A 22,453-nucleotide genomic window follows, 5' to 3' on the forward strand; every position below is an offset into this window, starting at 1 on the left:
GGCTGGGCGGGCTCAGTGCGGGCCGGGAGGCGCGGGGGTGGTGCCGAGAGAGGCGGGAGGGAGGGGGAGCCCCGGAGCCCCCCCCCCGACCCCAAACGGGAGCCCGGGCAGAGCCCAAGGGGGGCCGGGGTGTGTAGGGAAGGCGCAGGGTGGCGAGGTTTAGGGGTTGGGGAGGGGATGGAGAAACCATCGCGGCCGATCCCCCCGCGGGGGCTGGGAGTTGTGGAATCGCGTCACGGCGGAGCGAGCCCGGGCGGGCCTTGGGTGTCTCCAGGGAAGGAGGCCCCGCAGCCTGCCTGGGCAGCCCGTCCCAGCGCTTTTTGTCTCAACGGTTTTGTCTCGTGTTTAAGCAGCTCGCACCCATTCCCCTTGTCGTGTCACTGGGTGTCACCAACAAGAGCCTGGCTCCCTCACCCTTTACATATTTATAATAAGGTCACCCCTCAGTCTCCTCCAAGCTGAAGAGCCCCAGCTCCCTCAGCCTCTCCTCATAAAATACCACGAGGGAGGGCACAAAGAAGGCAGAGATGAGCTCTTGGTGATGTCTAGGGACAGGACGAGAGGCAGTGGGAACAAAGACAGGAGGTAGCGTTAGCACCAGGAAACATTTCCTCACATGGCAGGAGAGAAACCTGCATCGCTTCCAATGTTGGGAACCTGAGATGGCAGCACGAGGACTGCCACAGGCCAAGGCATGTGGCCCAGACCCCATTCATGGTTCAGCAGCACTGTTCCCTTGCACTCTTACAGGGTATTGCTCTCAATACAGATCCACCTGGCTAATAATGGGTCTGCAGTGTTGGACCAAGCCCTGAAAGATCTCCTGGGCAATAAAACCCAATGCTGTTGGCACGTTAACAGGCTTAGAGTTCCTGAGAACAGTGTATGTATTTAGGGAACAAAATCAGCACATATTTGAGGAGCTGACGAGGTGGGGGGTGCTTCTGGACCTTGTTCTTACCAGCAGGGATGGGCTTGGTAGGGATGTGAAGGTTGGGGGCAGCTTGGGATCATGAGATGGTGGAGTTCAGGATGGAACTTGGGGGAAGAAATAAGGCAAAAAGTAGGATTGCTGCCCTGGGTTTTTCAGAGAGCCAACTTTGAGCTCTTGCAGGACCTACCTGGGGGTATCTCATGGGCTGGGTTGCTAGAAGGTGAGGGTGCTTGTGAGAGCAACATTTAAACAGCACTTCTTCCAAGCTTAGGATCGGTGCATCCCGAAGAGCAGGAAATCAGGGAAAGGGGGCAGGAAACCTGCGTGGATGAGCAAGGAGCTCATTGACAAGATCAAAAGGAAGAGGAAGGTCTAGGAAATGTGGAAAAAGGGCTTGGCCTCTTGGGAGGAGTACAGGAGTGTTGTCAGGGCCTGCAGGGATGCGACGAGGAAAGCTAAAGCCCACCCGCAAAGGAGATAAAGGATAACAAGAAGTTTTTTTTTTTTTTTTTTTTTTTTTTTTTATGTAAACAGTAAAAGGAAAAAAAAAAAAAGGATAATGTGGGTCCCTTGCTGAATGAGGGGAGTGTCCTGGTAACACAGGATGCTGAGAAGGCAGAGGTACTGAATGCCTTCTTTCCTTCGGTTTTTGCTTCAAAGACTCCCCCCTGGGACTCCTGGACCCTGGAGGGAGGAGAAAGAGTCTGGGAAATGGAGGGCTCCCCCCTGGTTGGTGAGGGGGTGGTCCGGGAGCGTCTGAGTGGGCTCAGTGCACACAAATCCGTGGGTCCCGATGGGATGCATCTGCGTGTGCTGAGGGAGCTGGCAGAGGTGATCGCCAAACCACTCTCCATCATCTTTGAAAGGTCCTGGAGAACAGGAGAGGTGCCTGAGGACTGGAGGGCAGCCAGCGTCACTCCATTCTTCAAGAAGGGCAGGAAGGAGGATCTGGGAAACTACAGCCAGTCAGTCTCACCTCTGTCCTGGAAAGGTGTTGAACAGCTTGTTCTGGAGGCCATCTGCAAGCAACTGGAAGAGAAGAAGGTTATGAGGAGTACTCAGCATGGATTCACCAAGGGGAAGTCGTGCTCGACCAACCTCGTTGCATTCTCTGATGGCATCACCAGCTAGGTAGGTGAGGGGAGAGTGGTGGATGTCATTTGCCTTGACTTTAGCAAGGTTTTTGATACTGTCTCCCACAACATCCTGCTAGCAAAGCTGAGAAAGTGTGGGATAGAGAAGTGGACAGTAAGGGGGGTTGAGAACTGCCTGACTGGCTGAGCTCAACAGAGTCTGGCTGGAGGCCTGAGTAGTGGTGTTCCCAGGGTGCTGGGTCTGCTCTTGTTCAACATCTTCATCAACGACCTTGATGAGGGAATAGTTTCTGCCCTCAGCAAGTTGCCAATGACACAAAGCTGAGAAGAGTGGCTGACACGCCAGGAGGCTGTGCTGCCAATCAGCGAGACCTGGACAGGCTGGAGAGATGGGCAGGAAGAAACCAAATGAGGTTTAACAAGAGCAAGTGTAGAGTCCTGCACCTGGGAAGGAACAACCGCAGGGATCGGGACAGGCTGGGGGGCGGCCTGCTGGAGAAGAGCTCTGCGGAGAAGGACCTGGGGGTCCTGGGGGATGACAGGTTGGCCATGAGGCAGCACGGTGCCCTGGTGGCCAAGAGGGCCAAGGGGATCCTGGTGTGCGTTAACAGGAGCGTGGCCAGCAGGTGAAGGGAGGTGATACTGCCCCTCTGCTCTGCCCTGCTCGGGCCTCACCTAGAGCTCGGGGTGCGGCACAACAAGGCCAGGGAGCTCCTGGAGAGAGCCCAGCGGAGGCCACAAAGAGGAGCCGGGGCCTGGAGCATCTCCCCTGGGAGGAGAGGCTGAGAGAGCTGGGGCTGGGCAGCCTTGGGAAGAGAAGGCTGAGAGGGGATCTGAGCAGTGTCTGGAAAGAGCTGAGGGGTGGCAGACAGAGGGACATGGCCAACCTCTTCTCAGGGCTCTGTGGGGACAGGACAAGGGGCAGTGGCCACCAAATGGAGCCCAGGCAGTTCCGCACCAACACGCCAAAGAACTTCTTCCCGGGGAGGGTGCCGGAGCGCTGGGACAGGCTGCCCAGGGAGGCTGGGGGGGCTCCTTCTCTGCAGATATTCAAGGCCCGTCTGGACGCCTCCCTGGGCAGCCTGCTCTGGGGAACTGCTTGGGCAGGGGGGTTGGGCCCGGGGAGCTCTGAGGGCCCTGCCAAGCCCTACAGCTCTGTGACCTCCCTTTGTCTCCCACAAATGATGTACCGGGGCTGCAGACAAACACCTACTGTTGTTGCGGATGCCTTAGCTCAAGTATTTATCCTTTTAGCTTGCTGTTTTCTTTATCTGGAGTTGAATTTTGTGCAGCGCTGTGTGAACTGGTAGCAGTGCTGCCAAAGTGTTTTCAATTAAAACTGATCTGACTGTAATAGTGAATTCACTGAGTGTGGCTTTGTGTAACGACTTGCATTATAAGTTTGTTTTTCTTTTTGTCACAGCTGTGAGAAAAGCTCCTTCCAGAGCTGGAGAAGGAATTCATTACACCTCTGCCTCCTCCTCTGAGGAGCCCTGTGAAGCTACGTGATTCTCAGGAGACACACTGAGCATGCTGGGTTCCTTCTCTGCCTGCCCTTCACGGCCTTACGGATGAGAAATTTCAGGCTGAATGTTTTTCCCTATGAAATACCAAAAGCAACACTGAGAGGCCTGCTTACAGCGTCTGTTGGCAATAGCTGCGAACCTCTGCACTCACCTTCATGACTTCTCCTTTCAAACAATGGAAAATGCAGAGACTGTTAAGCAGAGTCCTCTCTGATATGGTCTCTTTTTTATTTCCCCTGACCAAAACTACCTAAAATCGGTACTAATAAAGCCACCATTATCTGTCCTCGTGCCCATCGTAGCTCTGCCTGTGCGGGGCCCCCTGCCCGACCCCCCCGCCCACCCCTGCCCCCGGGGTGCTCCCCCTGCGCTGCCCGTGCTCCCCGGGCCGGGGCCGGACCCCAAGAGGCGGCCGCGGCTGCTCCGGGGGGGTCTGGGGACCCCCGGCCGGGCCCCCCGGGAAGGCCCCGCCGTGGGGGGGGGGGCGGTGGTGTTGTAGGCCTCAGAGCGGCCTCGCCCCGCAGCACGCCGGGAATCGTAGTCCTTGGGCTCCGCGCTTCCGATTGGCCGCCTGGCCTTGCGGGGCATTCTGGGAAATGTAGTTTCCCGGCCGGTGCCGCCTGGTGGCGGGAGGCGGCGCTGCGGCCCCGCGCTCCCCCTGCTGGCAGCGCCGCGGGGCCGGGGCCGAAACCAGCAGCACCGGGCGGGGCGGCCTCGTTCAGGGTTAGGGCACCTTTGGTGGATTTTGGAGCTCTCCCCTGCTGCCTTGCTGCCGGTTGAGCCTTTGGGCCTTGCAGGCTCCGGGTTTGAAGCGCTTGGAGCTCCCTTATGGGGGGCTGTAGCTGGGGGCAGGCTGTGGGGCCTGATGGGGCGCACACACTGTGGGGCTGTGTTTTAATCACCGGGGGTATCAGCCAGGTGTGTAACTGCAGAGGGTTCACAGAGCTTCATACACACCACAAGGGGCTTGGCCACACGGGAGCCGTGTTCCCGAGAGGCTGAGCGGGGCCACCTCAGTTGCCTCATCTCGAGAGGAGAGGTCTGGGATCACCCCTGCCGGGGCTGCTGTGCATTCGTGGCTTCATGGTGGGTTTAGTTACCCTGTTTTGCCTTGCCTTTGGCCGTGTGACAGCAGCCTGCATCTCCTGACACATTGCTGAGGCACACCAGATGCCAACGGTTCCAGCTCCTGGCAGATCCTGGAACCTGGAGATGCTCGGAGTGCAGGAGCAGGGAGCGTGCTGCATCCATTCGGGACGTTAGGTGAGCAGAGCAGCGGTGCTGGGCTGGGGGACGTGGGTCTGAGGCTTGGCTGTATGGGAGGAGAGAAGGGGAGAGGGTACGGACTGCTTTGTGGATCGTCACGTTTGTCTGTTCATTCTCCTTGGTCTAACCCACGTGGCCTCGGCTCGGCACAGAGGATGGAAGCGCTAAACAGCGATCAGGAAGGTGAGAGGAGAAAAGCTGGCAAAAAGGGATGGGTTTGGGCTTGGTTGTCTGTTGGCCCACCTCTGGATGACTTCTCCTGTCAGGGGATGAAGAGGAAACTTCAATGTCCTGGTTGGCTTCTGTGGTCATACTGAGGCAGGATTCTGACCCCTGAGGATTAAGTCAAGGGGCAGATACTGGGGAGGGGGAAATACATCTCATTGCAGGGGCAACACCTTCCTGGCTTTACTACCACGTAGCCAACGCCACCCCTTCTTTGCCTGGTATCTGATTTCAGGATGATTCCCATGTTGTGTCTGGTGCGCATTAACACCAGCACATCGGATATGTTAATGAATATTAACATTCCCTGGATATGTTAATGAATATTAACATTCCCATAATTACCATATTCGGTACAGCATAGATAATTCCCTCCCTCACAGGTAACATTTCCACATCCAGGGTCAGTATTATTGCCCCCTGAATTTCCATCAGTATGAAGAACAATATACATACCAAGATAAAAAACAGAATACCCTGGGAACACCCTAATTCTATGTAATCCAACTCTTTTTCCCAATTACACGTGGTATTCTTTTATTTTTTTCCTAAGAAGATAAAGTTTAGTTTACAACTGTGATTCACACCTCCTCCTATTTTTTAATTTTAAAGGTTCTCCTCTAGGAACAGTCTCTCAGGCCTTAGGATCAACTGATGCCTTCACCTAGGTGTAATGAGATCACTGAGTCCACCCTTTCTCAGCTGTTCTTGCTGCCATCTCAGCAGTCAGTACCCGGCACGGTGTGTCCCACTCAGGCTGTAGTTTCAGTTTCCTCCACGTTCGTATCAGAACCCAACCTCCTGCTCGGAACGGGTGGCTCGGGGCTTCCAAGAGTGAGGTTTGAGCTCACGATCCACGGGTCCTGAGTGCTGACAAAGAAGACTCCAGCCAAACAGGTAGTTTTTAAGAAAAGCATCTTTTGTCTCAAATTGAGGTAATTCATTCCCTTTGCCCAGCTCCGGTGTGGTTTGAATTTGCAGAAGTGCAAAAGGTCAGGGCCAAAGCGCCTTCATTCAGGGGAGCCAAGCTTCCAGGACGCTTCCAGGACGTAGTCAATTGCTTCTTTACAGTCTGATCCGCTTCCTTGCTGTCTGATCCGCTTTCCTGTCTGATCCCCATGAGTTACCCTGCCCCAGGCACATGCAACAACTGCCGTAGTCTCAGCCTGGTGTCCCCAGAGAGCAGCACTCTTATCTCAGCCCCTTCTACCCCCAGAGAGATGAGGGAAGGTGCCCCCAGCTTCTTTCTGTCTTTCTCACCGCTCCAGCCCGTCCGCAATAGGTAATAAATGTTATTAATCTCCCTCTGCTAAGTCTGGTTTGCCCGTGACGATAATTACAGAGTGACTTCCCTGCCCTCATCTCAGTCCCTGAACCCGTTTCATTTATCGGGGGCTCTCAGTGGGAGCAGCTTTCTGAGAAGCCCCCACTCCCCCATTCGGAACTGGTAACAGCACCCACTCGCTCCTCCTTCTTCCACTCCGGATCCTCCTATTGGAAGTGGGCGGCCTTAAAACATCTCGAAGCCTGTCCCTGCTAGGATTCAGGCTGCAACACAGGCAGCTTCCCTTGCCTGCCATTCCTTTGTCTCTCTTCCTCTCCCTTCCATCCTGGACTCGACTGGAAGTTTTCTCCCTCTATCTCCTGCCCTCTGCCTCACTCCCCTGTGCTGACCATTAGTTTTGCTCCCTGCTTTTCCTTCTCATCCCCCCTCCCGACATACACCTTCAGGACCTCCCGCAGGAGGGTCTGCAGTGACTGTTCACCCCATCCTCCCACCTTCTGGAGCTTTGTGCATCTGGCCAGGCTTTAATCACAAAATGAACTTTCAAGAGCCCTTGGGCTACTGGGTTCTCAGGATTCATCCCCAACTACTTTCTCCTTCTGACCCCAAGTCTCTCATATGATTTCTGTGTTGTGGCGTGTTATTATCCCCGTTGGATAAGCGGATATTTCAGCTCTGTCGGAATTAGTCCTGGGCTGGGGGGGTTGGTTCTTTCCCATTCTTGCATAGGGTCACAGAACCTATTTGTCCTTGCCTCCCTGGGACCTCCCTAAGAGGATAGGTAGGAGTGTTAGTGCTGGGAGCAGAGGGGAAGGTGACATTCTCAGTATCTCTTCTACCTTGTTCTAATTCTTACCAGAGCTCAAGGTGCTCTCCTTCTCTAGGGAGAGGGTTAATTGCAGCCCCATCTCCCTTCCTGGAGCAGCTGCTGCTGCCACCAGTGCAATATTAGGGCTACAGGGAGGGGGTAAATTATCCAAGGGTTTCCCATTGACCCGTCCTTTTCTCTGACTCCTCTTTCTCCTGGTCCTGACCCTTTTTCAGTAAAAACTGACTTACCCCCTGCACCCAGCATGCAGCACAATTTGACTCCTCTGAGACAGGAGTCTTCTTGTTTACATATAAATTTAAAGCCTGATTTTTCATCGTACCCATATTTCAGCCAAAATCCTGCTGTTTCCTTAATTGGTTCCTTTGTCCAGATCAATACACAGTATTTAACCATTGTCTTTTTATCATTTCCTCTAATTTTGGTATTATTTTTCCACTTTCTTACCATTCTTCCAGAAGGACTGTTGGTAGGCACTGCCCCGGGATATCTCCCTGTTCCCTGGAACCCTCATTGCCCATTTTTCCTAGCCCTTGCCAGTGTGCTACAGAATTTTGCCTCCTGCAGGGTACCACACACTGACGTTCCAGTTCTAGAAAATGGGGGTGTGTTGCTGAGCACTTTGCCGTGCACAGGGTACCACTTAGGGGTTAACCAGATTCCCTGGTGTACTGCTAGATTTCCCCAATTTCCACATTTCTCTTCCTTTTTCACCTTTACCTTTCACTTCTTCTGTCCCTGGCCTCGCCCCTCATGGAGCTGCAGAACCACACGTCGGGTCTCCACGCTCACTTTGTACAGAGGTACGTCTCAATCACGTTACATGAGAGTCTTACCTGACCCCCATGGCAATAATTAATATTTCTTACCTCGGTCTGTGCAGTTACCAGGTCAATTCTCAAAACTGGAGTGCCCGCCTTCCTTACTTCCCTAACTCTTCACTGATGCTGCCTTCACAACCAGTCTCAGTTCCTTTGTCAGCTCTCTGCATCACCAAGGCATGGGACCGCTGAAATCAGCGGGGACACCTTCCTGCTGCAGTGCTAACGGGGCTCCCCAGAAGGCAACAGGATCCCGGACAAGCCCCCAATTTGTGAGAAACACTCCATAGCCAAGAGCACAGGCTCAGACATATCTCCATGAAGCAGCATTTTTATTTGTGACTGCAATAGGAGGCATCCTGCAAGCAGGAGCACGCAGCAAAAGTCTGTCATAACCTTATATTTCCCATTACCCAGTGCTTGATTCCTCCCCTGGTTCCTCACTGGCTGAGTACTACAGGGTCACAAACTACTCAACACTTATTACTATCCCATATATGTACACTTTCATTTGACCAAACATTAATTCATTAATTTCTCCTTTTCCTGTTTTTTTTTTTCCTTCTTCTCTCATGTGACTTTTTGTTTTTTACTGATTTCGCACTGCTCGTCCTGTTTTTCTTAGTTACCATCCTTATTTTGGGACAGTGGGGCCTTCCCCTTATCTGTGTACTCCCCACAGCTACGCCACTGTCATGCCTGCACAGTCACTTTTGAATTCTCAAGGTTAGTGGAATTTCCCACTGCTAAAACACGTTCTATCGCAAAAACACTACTTTGCTTCTCACAAGTCTACCAAAAGGCTTCCGTTGTGACCTCTGGGAGAATTTGGCGATGTACGTGTTGGGTTAGAGTCATAATTAGTATTTGGGTTACAGTTAGGGTTAGGGTTTGGAGAGAGAGAGTGCGCAGAGTCCTGTTGTGTGTGGGGTTCCATAAAGGCTGCCCAAGGAAGTTCAGGTCTACCAAACGGCTTCCCTTGGCACTACTTCATGGGAGAATCTGGCGACGTAGTTGTTGGGTTAGGGTCATAATTAGGGTTAGGGGAGCAGCCAACCCAGTGCTCCACCTCTGCCTCCCCCACGGGACTTACAGACTTCCTGCCACTAATGGCAGCGGTGGGATCAGCAGCAGCAGTGGCAGAAAATATCACCTCTGACGGTGGCAGCCTGAAAGACAGCCTGCTTATCACTGGGACAAGATGCCGGCTAGTTAGGCATTACCGTATTTAAGCCTCTTATTCTACTAGCCTAATTTTTTTTTTTTTACTATTAGCTGTCCTAGCTATTAGCAGTTAACAATTACTGTGTCACTTCTTACTTTCTCTCACCGTGTCTTTTTGAAAAGTAAAAGCCTGTCTTCTTCCAGAGTTTTTGTACTGTTGAGATGTGTGTGGTCTCCAAAGGCTTGGAGAAAGGCTTTCCTAGCAAACCCGACCAACTCAGCATTCTGTGAAGAATAAATAAAGCTGTAATTTAAAAATTCACAAGTGAAGATTACTCTCATTCCTTTGACTGTTCTCTCACCAGCTGGCAGGCTGTCTCATCTAGCCACTGCCCACCCCCTGCCTCTAACTAAAGCATTAAGGAACCTTGGCATAACCTTGTTCATACCATAAGCAATGTCTTATGATTAGGGAAGGATTTGAAGCCAGAATTAAAGGTTTAGAATAAATGAGTCACATCCTGCAACAGAGAGGTCAATGGATATACAAAAACTAAACTAGCTCGGGGAAACAACATGAGTGCTCCACGAGCGTTAAATTGTCTTGTCAAATTTATCTTCGTTTTAACAGAGATTAATATTAAACTTTTAGCAAACATCAGTATTCTAAAAATAAAGAGAGGGAACATTTTCTATCTTTGATGAAAAACCTCTGCTGAATGGTATTTGTAGTAGTGAAGTGTCAAGCAGATAACCTATTTGCTGGATAAACAAGCACACAAAAAAAGGAAGTTTCAGATCAACGCATAACTCACCGAGAAACGTGGCTAACATAGCTTGCTAAAAAAAGAATGTATGAACACTTGGCATTTGCATAGACGTTTTTACAGGTTGGGTAAAGTTTGCTGTAGCTGGTAAGTGTAACTGTCACCATCCATTTCAGACAGTTTTGTGTAAGAGGTCTTTGGGGTTCTTACAAAGCAGACAGCTGAAATGCCTGAGATCTCCAAACACAGGCAGACACATGCCGCCTCCTAAAACAACAGCAAATCTGGGGCCACTCAGGAATCTGAGAATTTGAGCTATGTGGGTGAAAATGATTTCACTGGATGCTTTGTGCATGATTATGAATACAGGTGATAGAAAAACATAGAGAAGTGGCTTAAAAACAGCTTTGGGAAAAGCCAGACACATTCCTGGGAGCACTGAGGGACCACGAAGAAAAGGCTTTAAAAAATGAGCTCTTACATTGGGTGCTTACAGAACAAGATTTGGAATTGTGAGGAAAAATCATAATAATAAAAAAGCCTTCTTGAAAATTGGTTTTCAGAAAAAACAGAGCTTTGACTTTCTTAATGGAGATAGTGGAACTTCACTGTTGTGGATTTCACTGATCCCAAACAAGTCAGCCAAATACTAAAACCAGCTGCTGCTAGCTGCTGTAACTTACTATTTTTTTTTCTACCTATACTATAAATGTTTTGTTTCTTTTGATCTTAGGCCAAATATTGATTTTTCAACACAAAAAAAGTAAGTTCTGTTTCTGAAGCACGTGCATATCAGTAAGGACACCAGGGCAGAATACAATTTTCACTCACCTAGAGGCTGGCACATTCCAAAAATATTCGGATTAGCAGAACTCCAACGTAAAGAAGACCAGATCAAAGGAAGCTGACGCCAGTATCCCCACCTAACTTTTACACAACTGCCAAGGCTCCCAGTTTTTGCCTAGCACACAAGGCCAAATGTGGTAAAATATAAACTAATATAGCACAGTTTGCTTTTTTAACCAAGACATTTTCCTAGCTCGTGGCCAGAAGGAGAAACACAGTGAAGGGCATGAAAAAACTGAGCACAGAGCTAACCTTAAGCCAAATTTTCAGTTGGTGTAAATTGTCATTGCTCTGCTTCAGCACACAATGACAACTGACGCCAGCTGAGACTCTGGTGACTCAGTTTGGTGACTCCCCACTGCAAAGGCTGTGATGGGCAGCTGCTGGAAATCCAACTTCCCCGACAGGCACGTCTCATTCATGTTCAGGAATTCCAGATCTGAGTTTCTCAGAAGCGAACATTTTACATAGCTACCTTGGTAGTGATAATAAAAGTATAACTTGCAGGTGAAGTCTCCAGGAGGAATCCAATAGCATGCTAATGTAGGCAATATATAAGAATTACAGTGGAAACACTGGCTGAGGTCTATTTGTTAAATCCATAGAATTAATACAGCATAAGAGACTGGAAAAAAACACTTTGCATTATCCTGTTCATAAATTTACCAGGCACTCTCTTAATAATAAATAAATGAATAATGATAATGATAATGATAATAACAATATTGTTTTTTACCTCCAATACCTTCACTGAAAGACTTCCAGAATCTGATGCCTCTGCAGTTACTGATTTTTTGCCCATATTTATTCACGATTAGCTCATTTTTATCAAAGCACTAGGCCTTGACCTTATGGCTGAGGAACATAATTTAGCCTTTAAGGCAGGCAAGGTTTGTAGGGAGAAATAACATCATTCATTGGATCAACAGCTATAGTTGGGGAGCTGCAAACAAGCTTTTTTGGCCATAAGCCTTTCTTTGGTCCTGAAACAGAAAAATTCAAGTTAAATACAGCTTGGAGGCACTTCTTCTGGAAAAATAAATAAATAAATAAAAACCACCTTAATGATGTTGCACAATTGCCCATTTTGAGAAGAAGGTGTCATTGGAGTCTGCAAAATACTAGGGATATTTATAAGGTGTGAAACATTGCATTTTTAAAAAGAAATAATAAAAGGACACAGTGGTTTGGGTGATTTAAACTCTATTATACAAGATATTATTTAAAAACGCATGCTGTATGATTCACATCACTATGTTCATCGAAAAACATTCAGAGCTATCGCTAACTGCTTTACCTAACATATTTCAAGAGAGCCCTGATTTTAGAAGTATCCGAAATGATTAAAGCACACACATATTTGTGTTGGGAAGTATTTATTCAAATAAACTATTTATTCTGGTTCAGCTAGAGTTAACACACCTTGAAAAAGGTTGCTTTACATGAGTGAACTGGGGAAGAGGCAGCCATCAGGAAAGTTAGTATCATTGTATATATATTATATAATATATATTATCTATATAATATATATTAACTATAAAATATATATTATCTATATCTTATCTATCTATATATACATATATCTATATATTATCTATATATCTTTATTATATATATTATCTATATAATATAATATAAAGATGTAATATAATTGTATAGCATGTAATTTTATGACTTTGTGTCTGTGTATGAAGTACAAGCCCAAGGTTCAAAAGCTTTACAAATAAAAGTTTGAAAAGATCATGGCTTTACTGATTTTAGTCATCAGCCTCTGCATATTCTTTTCTCTGAACAGCTTTACTAAAAACAGGGGAAAAAAAATATTTTAGCTCCCATATCAGAAGTTTAGAGAAACAAAAAATTCCTTGTTCATTACATGCCTGGATGCCTTTAAAATTATCACAGTGGGACGGGGAAAACGAGGAGGAAAGCAACGAGAGAGCTCGCCTGGCTTCAAGGAAAAAAACGAGGCGCTTAATTCTATCCTCGCACACCTCCATACCCTTCCCCAGACCTCCCAAAGGAAATGTAAAAAGGGGTGACATTTTCACCTACCCCATTACTAATTTAGGCAAAGGGAAGGCTTGCCAAAAAGCTATTAATAGCGGAGGCAGCAAGGGCAGCGGAGTGGGGGTCCGCGAGGGGTGCAGGAACAGGTGCAGCGGCAGCGCGCATGACCCTATATGCCGAGGTGAGGATTGGTTAATCCGGGCTCTAAAATATGGCATCTTGGGCTCATGATAGTCATAGGGCTTTTCCATCACCAGCGGGGCGGGGAAGCCGTGGGGAGGGCAGGGCGCTGCAGCGGGGCTCTATAAATTAAAGCCCAACCCGCCTTTTCTTCAATGGAATAGTAAAGCGGAACAGGGCCGAGTGGCGAAACGGGCAGGAAAAAAAAAGGGAGGAAAAGGGCCCGGAGCGGCTTTGTGCTGCCAAAAGTCACTTCAGCCCTTCCTCATTTGCCTCGCCGCATTCCTGCGACTCCGTGAAGATGAAATACATCATAGGCATCGGAGGGTAAGTGCCTGGCGGTGCCCTCGGTACCTAACACGCTGCTTTTCCGCTCTGCCTAATTGCTATAAAATGAGCTGAGGGACCGTAAGGGGACGGGATTCTAGAAAACCCCCAAGTTGCTGACTCTTTAATTTATGTTTTATGTAACGCCCAGAGCTCTGCAGGGAGGCGCCCACCAAACTTCTACAGCATTAACGGGAGGCTGGCTGGAGTAGAAAGAAGTGTATTGTAAATAGGTTGAAGTAGAAAGAAGTGTATTGTAAATAGGCTGGAGTAGAAAGAAGTGCTGCAAATAGGCTTAAGTAGAAATTAGTACTGCAAATAGCCCCATAGGTGAAGTTACAGGCGTGGTGCGCCTTAACTCTGTAAAAGGACGTTTTCAACGTTAATTTAGGCTTTTAAAAGCCTGTCTGAAGGACACGGGGAAGGGGGGGAGCTGCTTTGAGTCGGATTATTGGACAAAAAGCTCTGTTCGGCAGCAAGGGAGGGCTTGGAAGCAGGCCTGCGGGCTGCCTGATGCAACTTGGCAGCGCTCCACTCACTGCAGAGGAGCTCCATAAAGTGACCCCAGGCAAGACTGAGCCGAAAGGCAGGTCGAGGACAGCGTGTGATCTTATGAGCCTTTGGATTAAATATATATATATATATATTAAGAGATTAAGCGCAGTCAGGTTTGACAGCTCTCCCGCCTAGAGGGGGGGGAGGGGTGTGCGGATGCCTCGTGTTCAGGCAGGTTCTGCGGCTCCAGGGCTGAATGGCTGTAAAAGGAAGGCGCTTCCCTCATTCACTACTAATTTAGAGCATTTTAACGGCACTTTTCGCGTGCCTTGCTCTCAGGGGGCAGCTCCTTAGCCCAGCCTCCTGAGCAGGAGAAGTGTCGGGGGGCAACAAGGGGGGGGGTTCGGGCGCTTTACGCCCACTCCCGAAGCTGAGGGAAAGGGCTCAGCCCCCCCCTTCTCCTCCTCCATCTTGCGGAAACACCCGCGGGGCTTCCCCCAGCCCCGGGGAGGGCCGCGAAGGCAGCGGGACGGAGCGGCCGCCACAGCGGCGGCGGGGCCCGAGATGGCGGCGGGGCCGCTCCCCTCAGCGGCGGGAGAAGGGGGGGGGGGAGGGGTAAGGACGCGGCGTCCCGCGCGCGGGAAGCGGCGGCCGTTAAGAGCGGCGCGAGCCGCGGCCGGACCGGGAGGGGGGGAGGGTGAGAACCAATCAGCGCTCAGCGCGCTCCGCCGAGGCGGGAAATTCAAACATGGCGCGCGGGCTGCGCGCGCCCCAAAGTTCTGTCAGCGCCGTGCCCCCCCCCCCCCCCCCGTCAGCGCCGTGTCCCCCCGTGTCCCCCTCAGCACCCCACAGTGGTTCTGTCAGCACCGTGTCTCCCGTGTCCCCGTCAGTACCTCAAAGCAGCCCCGTCCCCCCCCCGTGTCCCCCATCAGCCCCGTGTCCCTGTCAGCACCCCGAAGCGTCTCCGTCAGCCCCGTGTCCCTCATGCCTATGTTCCCCGTGTCCCTCAGCCTCGTGTCCCTCATCCCGTTCCTGTCTCCCGTTCTCTGTTTCAGCGTCACCAACGGTGGCAAAACCACGCTGACCAACAGGCTTGTCAAGGCGCTGCCCAACTGCTGCGTCGTCCACCAGGACGACTTCTTCAAGGTGAGCCCGGCGCCTCCCGCTCGCCCCCGGCACGCGCCGCCTCTCCCACGTGTAGCAGTGGCCCCAGGCACTGAAAGCTTCCCTCAGTCCCCAGGACAGACCCAGCCCCAGCTCAGCTAAAAGCCCCCTGTCCGTGTGGACCCCTCAAGCTGGGCCTTTTCTCCTTGTTTCACCTACAAAATGTGCCCCCAAGCAGCCCTCAGAGCTCCCACAGTGCGGCTTGCACCCTCAGAGAGGTGCTGAGCCACAAGCACTGCCCTGGCGGTGGCCTTGAGCGTGAATTTGGGTCAGAGGCCAGCTCCTGGCACTGGAGAAGGGGTCCCACATGGTTTTCCATAAGGACGTGGAGCCTGGCACGTGTAAAGCTTTCACTGGCCCACAAGTTATACTGTATTTTTGTTAAAATGTTAGGAGGAGTTCAGCTATCTATTATTGGTCAGGTAAACTCAAAGTTACTTAATGCCACGTTGGCAAATTAAGTCCTCACGTGCTCACTCTAGGCCCCCTGTTTATAAATAGTTTGCCCAGGAATAATCCTTTACCTGCTCACGTATAAATAGGGGGCATGGAGTGTTTTGGCCAGCAATCGCATACCAATTGTCAACCTCAAATTCTTTGCCACAAGTGGCTTATCTGAGCCAAGAGAGCTTTTTCAAAGCTCTTGGGTTGGTGAAAAACGGGAACTTAACATTTTAACTAAGTAAGGTCGGTAGTGGTTTCGTTAAGTGAACACTTTGTTGGGTGTTGCGGTAGCGTCCAGGTTGTGATCGGATCTTAGGTAACTGATCACGCTGAGTTTGCAGCAATGTTTTATTGCTCACTATATTTCAGCCACAAGATCAAATAGAAGTCGGGGAAGACGGCTTTAAACAATGGGATGGTAAGAGCAGTGTTCGCTATAGGATGCAGTAATGTATATTTTTTTCCTAAGTATTTCTTTCTAATTATTAAAGTTTTAATAGTAAATTAATTGTAATTTCAATTTTACAAGTTCATTCTATATTATACTTTCAAACCTGTGTGGTTCAAGGTATTTGATTGTGTGCCTCTTTCCCACCCACCCCCTTTCTTCTAACTAGTGTTGGATTCCTTGGATATGGAGGCAATGGTGAGCACTGTGCGTGCCTGGATTGAGAACCCAGTGAAGTTTGCCCGTTCCCACGGGGTGAATGTCACGCCTGGCTCTAAAGAGCCAGCCTCCAAAGATATCCATATTTTGGTCATTGAAGGCTTCCTGCTTTATAATTACAAGTAAGGTTTGGGGAACTATTAATGGCTTTCCAGGGAGGAACGCTAGATGACTAGTGCCAGGACTAAAACTTCCTTTTTACTAATACACCCTTCCTTCTCCTCCTGAGGTATCATGTCTAAGAATTTCTCACGCGTAAGAAATCTGCTGCTGGTAAAACCGGGCTGCACACAGTGGCTTTTTTAGGGTAGGGCAGGAAGCTCTCCTTCCCCCCTGGTCTCCCAGCACACTGCCTAAACTGTGACCTGAGAAGGTCATTGATAAGAACAAGGAGATAATCAGTGCTGCGGTCACTGCTTGGAGTCCCTCCTGGGCTTCAGGAATAGTTCTCATGTGGTACACGTGCTTGCTTAACGCTGGCTAAATTGAGCCACGTAATTAATTGTACATTGGAGCAAAGATCAACTTTTTCACATTCTTATATGGGGAAAAAATGCTTGGCAAGAAGCTGGGGAGGCAAGTAGAGGAGAGAGCGGAGATTTCCAATAGCTAAATATACAAACTCCAGAAAAATGTCTGCTATAAACACAGCGAGCAGAGGGCTGGCTCCAAGCTGCTGCTTTGTTTACGAAACTTTGGCAAGAACAAGCTGTGCGTGACACTTGGCAAAAGTGGAATTCCTCCCGAGCTGTGCCGCAGGACGAGCAGCCCTGGGCTGCATGCACAGAGCGCGGCCAGCCGCAGGCTGCCCCACACAGCACCTGCTGCTCTTGGCCCGTCCCTCAGGAGGTGACGCTCGTACCTCTCCTGAAGGTTACAAATACCTCCCGAGTGCTCCGTCCCGGGAGCAGGAGCCTGCCCTTTGTCTGGGGAATATTTTTACATGTTTTTATATTCCCCAGAGCTTGCTCAATGCACACCGCAAGCATTTTCCAGACATCTCACCAGGGTCAAACTAGCTGCTTAGGTTAGATTTTTGCTTTTTAGATTTTAGAATCATTCTATGCTTCTAAACGATAGAATGATTCTAAAAGAGAATTCTAAAATAGAATCATTCTATGATTCTGTGCTTTTTAGATTTTTTTTTTTTTTAAGATTTTTTTTTTTCAGGGTTTGTTTTCTTCAGCCTAGTAGCAGTGCAACTCCGTAAGCCACGGTGGAGCTCAGTGACTGGGTTTCTGGAGGAACCTGTACCAAACCCGTTTCTCCGTGCACGTTTTGACTGCTCGCTTCTGCACGATGATCAGTTTGTTTGTGCCAGACTGAGAAGCTGAAACTTCAGCTGACTGCAAACAAAATTGAGCGGATAGAGCAAGAGCTGTGGTTCATCCCCCAGGCCCACCTAGCCCCACGTCTAATCTCCTCCAGTAACTCGTAGCAGATATTGGGGAGGGAGGGAGGGGGAGTTCTGACCTCTGAAAGCTCGCATTGTTCACGTTTTATAGCAACTAATAAACCTGCCATAGATCAGATATTGCCTTAATGAAAAGCAGAATTGTCTGCAATAGTTATAAATGTAAGAAGCAGAAAGATTTGTATGGCTTTCAGGGGTAACTTAGCACTTTTCTCTATCAGAAAGCAATAAATAGACACGTTCTTTCTTTCCACCCCACCCTAGACCACTGATAGACCTCTTTGACATACGCTACTACCTGGCAGTTCCATACGATGAATGCAAAAGGAGGAGAAGGTAAGGGGATGCTTTGACTTTGACCCTTCCTCCCACAAAACACTGCCTGCTGCGGTCAGGAGAGGCAGGCTTTTGAGCTACCTGCACCTTACTGTTATCGGGATGTGTCACTTGCAAATTGGAATTACAGTTGAAAAGTTAAATCTAACTGGAGGAAGAGACTTCCTGAAGCTCTGGCTGTCCCCTTTGTGGGGGTTGTATCAAGACTGCACCCATTAAGGGGTGCAAACAGAGCAGTTTTGTTGCGTGCTTCCTTTAGGTTTTTGGATAAACTCGCTGCAAAACGTGGAAGTTATTGCCAATTATTGATAAGACCGACCAGCTCTGACATGCACGCAGCTGTCAGATTAATTTCAGGCTTAGTGCTGCCCGAGGGTGCAGCCCCCGTGGTCCTAACGCTGCTCCCCACCTCTGTGTTCGCAGCACGCGCAACTACACCGTCCCTGACCCCCCCGGGCTCTTCGATGGACACGTCTGGCCCATGTACTTAAAGCACAGGAAAGAAATGGAGGACAACGGTGTTGATGTTGGTAAGGCTCTCCAAACCCAAAGCCTTTGGTGTTATACTCTGGACATTAAGGAAGGCAGTAATGTAATCAAGGCAATTTAACTGTAATGATGCAAGGCACTATTTTTACTACTAAGTTGTAGTCCTGGCCTACTTTCTGGACAGATAAATATATGCAGTCCTATAGCTAAGAACTCCTTCCCTTTCTTTTATATTATTAAGAACATTTTCCTTTATTATAAGGAAAAATAAAAGTTTATAATGGGTTAAGAGGTTTAGGGGGACGTAGGTGTCTGAGAAGGGTTCTGTTTTCTGGAAAACAGAAGTGGAAAACAAGTCATCATTTGGATTAACCCAGTAAAATATTTAAAAAATTAATTACATACAAACTTTGTTCCGAGTAGAAGCCTGTGGACTGACTCTGTTTTCTTTCAGTTTATTTAGATGGACTGAAGTCTAGAGATGAGCTTTACAATCAAGTCTTTGAGGATATTCAGAACAAGTTTTTGAACTGCTTATAGGTAAATACATTGCTGCTGCCAAGGGGGTGAAAAGTGAGGGGCTGACTGCTGGAAACCATCTGCTCTTACGCTCGGATGGTCACGCTGTTCCTTCTTGCTTTGCAGGGTCTCGGAAGACCTGAAAGACCCGTGTACAGAAATGATGTAAATAGTACTTGGAAGTCAGAACTGGGGTTTATTTGTGTAAACACTTCTTACACTGCCCTTTGGAAAGCATCTTTTGTATATAGTTGAAAAATGAAGATAAGTTATTTGCAGCTGTGACGGACAGGATTTTTTTTTAATTATTTTATATTCCACTGGCTTAAACATAAGTTGAAAACGCATTTTCATTGTGGGACAAGTAGAGATGCATTTGGAAAACAACTGCCTCTCCTGCTTATATGCTTCTGCAGATATTAAGCCTTTATGTAATGGCTTGTTTGTAACGTCATCTTTCAAATTCAGTAAAAATCTATTTAAAACCTCTTTTCTGAGCTCCCATTTTCATATGTTGATCACCTTTAGTAAAAAGAGGTGCACACACACCACCACCAGAACACCAGCAGCCCACACATCTCGTGGCATTTGACATTTCATGCTGACCATACCTGTGCAGCTTCAGGCAGCCTGGCTTTAAGCGATAACTCCAGCCTGGAAACATAGCTCGGCTGTCCAACAAGGGTGAGAGTCTCAGAGGCGATCACGGGAGGTGAACAGCACTGCAGATATTTTTAAATCGCGGGTGTGAAACCAGTTTTATGTCAGCCTCAGCTTGTCTGCATTTCTCACTTTGTGCTCAGGCAAATGAGCGTGCAGAGATAACCGTGGCCCGTTTCACAGAACTCTGGAGTGCTCCCAAGGTGAGAGGTTTGGATGGATGCCTGCATTTCTGCCTTTTGCAGTCCAGACAAGAGTTACTGTGTCCTAAATTCTCCAGCTAGCTGAACTTTGCGAGGTGGGGACTGCTGTGTTACTGAATTGAAAATCCAGCAGGAAAATCTGCGGGTTTTCTCAGGGAATGAGCGTGGCAGCTTCACATTAAGATTGTGCTACGTGGGGAATCGCTCCTCAGGAATTAGTACTGAAAATGCCAACCTAATTTTAGTCTGAAACAAACAGTGATCAAAGGTGTGTGCGTGTACTGATAGACTTCTGGTTAACTTCATGTGGAAGTGTTCCAAGGAGCCTGTGCTGGAGAACGCAGGCCTTTCCCCTGCTGGGTGATCTGCCTTCAAATTGTCCCGCAGAGGAGCTCGCACCCCAACGCGTGTCCTCCCTTTCCAGCAAAACTGTAAATAAATGACCCGTGGAAAGAGTTTGATGGGGTTTTCTGCTGGTAGGCTTTTCTCGGTGTTATGGTGAGCTGAGAAAAGCTTCCCACTCAAAGCAAGAGAGCACGAAAGAGAAGGAAGAGGCAAACACAAGAGAATATTACAATAAATTGTAATATGGAGCGTAACGTTACACAGAAGGTAGAAAGGAAGGGGAGATATTGTTCCTGAAGCAAATCCAAGTGGTAGGCCTTCATTTTCCTGTACATCTCATGTTTTCTGAGGAATTTGAGAACAATGCCCAGGTTCCTTCCTCCAGGAAGAGCAAGGCTGCTGCTCCGCACGAGGCCTTCAGGCACGCACGTGAGTCATGAAATCTGGTGTGGAGATTGGGCAAAGCGTGCCGAGGGCTGTGGGCCGCCTACCAAAATACCCCGGGGCTAAAGATAGGAAGTGCCACAGCACATGCAGCACCACGCAGAAAGGGCCGGTGATGTTAAAGCACAAAACCTCTCACGTGGGGCGAGGGCGGCGATTTTGGACACTCACATAACTCGGCCGCGGCGTCAGCACGGCTCGCCTCGGGTTTGCGGATGTGCCTTAATTAGAAACCTCGCTCCGGAAAGGCAGCTGCCACGGGTTAACGGGAAATCACCCCAAAATCACCAGGGCTGCCTCACGGGATTTTAAATCGTTAACGTTTTCATTAAAAAGAAACATAAATCATTTTAAATCAGGAGGGAGAGCAGCAGCGAGGCAAGGCCACCCCCCTGCACAGCGGGGACGCCACGGCCAGCGAGGAGGAGCGGATGCTGACGGCATCCATGCTTCCACGAGCTATAAAAAGGCATTTTTATTTCCTTCTGCGCCGCTCCAGGCGTGCCGGGAGGGACCCTCCAAGCTCTAATTACGCCGTTACATGTCGGAGCGCTCTTGTCAATGGCAAAGCTGAGGAATGCCGGGGCCGGAGCGCTGGGACTTGTCACCGATACCTTGTAAGTCCATTCGGCATCGCCACAGGGAGCGTTTCCCACAGACTTGCTGATGGAAAAAAGCAGTCCCAGCGGAATTTGGCACGGGACGGGCGCCACAAGGGTTCCCCCGTGCTAACAGAGAGGTTGAACCCGCGCCTGATAAGCTGCATGAGACCATTTTGTCCTCATGAAAGACATTTAAGGGAAAAGGCACTGCGCTCTTCCAGCTGCCCTCTAGGAAGCAACCACCAAAGCCTTAAAAAAAAAAAACAAACGCATTTTAGCCCCACATTTCCGAGAGCCTCCCTTGGGAAACGCAGTTCCTGTAGGATTTAGTACGGAGCAGTGGCTCAGTCCTTTAAGCACTGACCTTCGGGACACTTCCCCGGTAAATCCTCCAGCACAGGGCAAGGTGGGCTTTGTTTGCTTGTTAGCTTTATTTTTATTTTTATTTTTATTTTATTTTTATTTTTATTTATTTATTTTTCTTGGTTGGTTGGTTTATTTCCTTTTTTTCCGCACCACCTTTACAGCCCCACACTGAGCACACCACGACCTTGTGCCAGCAGGCTGTCATTGAAAAACCCCCCAAGGCCAAGCAGCAATTGCACGGGGGGCAACAAAACTGCCCTGAATTCTGGTTTCCAAAAAATTTCGGCGATACCTCGGGCACTCAGCGGGATGGGAACTCCCCACACCACCACCCCTGGGCCCGGCGGCCGCAGGGGCAGCGGGGCTGGGGCCGCGTGGCCAGAAACCTCCGGGGAGCCTGAAACCAAAACCGGCGGTGGGACAGGCGGCCCGGCAGCCTCAGCACTATGTGAGCTTTGGGAACAGCTGTGGCTATAGGATTTCCATACATCCCTTCGTGCGCTGGCTCCGCCGACAAAAGGCCAGGACAGAGCGGATGAAATGGGGCAGCCGCTGCTTGGCAGCTCCCCGGCTCCGGCCCCGCTGCGAGCAGGCCGTGGGCCACCCCTCTGCCCCAGGGGGACCCCAAAATCCCTCGATTGAAAGTTAAAATGGGCAGAAAGTGGGTTTTGTGCTGCTTCCCAGTCACCAGCCCAGCACACGGGGGCGGCCGGGGGGAATGGGGATGGTTTGGCCTGGTGGCAGCCCCCAACTCCTGCCTCGGAGCTGGGGGGCGCAGAGGGGGCCCTGTCCCCGTTGTCACACCTGTAAGGACATGGGGCTGTAGGGGGACAGCTGTAACCCTAATAAATGGCACCCCAACAGCAGCCCCCACGGGACTAACTGGGCCGGCAGCACTGGTACCAGTGACCACGGCCCAGTGCCACCAGTACCGGTGCCCCCATTCCAGCCCCCCCAGCCTGGTTCTTCTGGGCTCTTGTCCCTGGAGCTGAATTTCCCCCGTCAGACCCCAAAGCCACCACAGCATCACC

At 49.6% G+C, this 22,453-nt stretch overlaps 1 protein-coding gene and 1 long non-coding RNA gene across 3 annotated transcripts; both read left to right on the forward strand.

The window, feature by feature from the left end:
• Window positions 1-1,937: 1,937 nt before the first annotated feature.
• LOC137845010 (uncharacterized) lies at window positions 1,938-3,816 on the forward strand. The gene is made up of 2 exons (XR_011090066.1): window positions 1,938-2,065; window positions 3,452-3,816. It is a non-coding gene; the product is annotated as an uncharacterized lncRNA (long non-coding RNA).
• A 9,109-nt stretch (window positions 3,817-12,925) lies between these two features.
• On the forward strand, window positions 12,926-19,291 carry NMRK2 (nicotinamide riboside kinase 2). Of its 2 annotated transcripts, none has more exons than XM_068661800.1 (8): window positions 12,926-12,948; window positions 13,112-13,274; window positions 14,825-14,915; window positions 15,995-16,166; window positions 17,723-17,794; window positions 18,218-18,324; window positions 18,738-18,823; window positions 18,929-19,291. In XM_068661800.1, the coding sequence occupies exons 1-7, from the start codon at window positions 12,941-12,943 to the stop codon at window positions 18,821-18,823; spliced, it is 699 nt and encodes a 232-aa protein (XP_068517901.1). In that variant the 5' UTR covers window positions 12,926-12,940; the 3' UTR covers window positions 18,929-19,291. The 2 variants fall into 2 exon arrangements, with proteins under 2 accessions (XP_068517901.1, XP_068517900.1); XM_068661799.1 differs by lacking the exon at window positions 12,926-12,948 and adding an exon at window positions 15,747-15,795.
• Window positions 19,292-22,453: the final 3,162 nt, after the last annotated feature.

This window comes from Anas acuta, chromosome 26 (assembly GCF_963932015.1).
Source record: "Anas acuta chromosome 26, bAnaAcu1.1, whole genome shotgun sequence".
Classification (NCBI taxonomy): domain Eukaryota; kingdom Metazoa; phylum Chordata; class Aves; order Anseriformes; family Anatidae; genus Anas; species Anas acuta.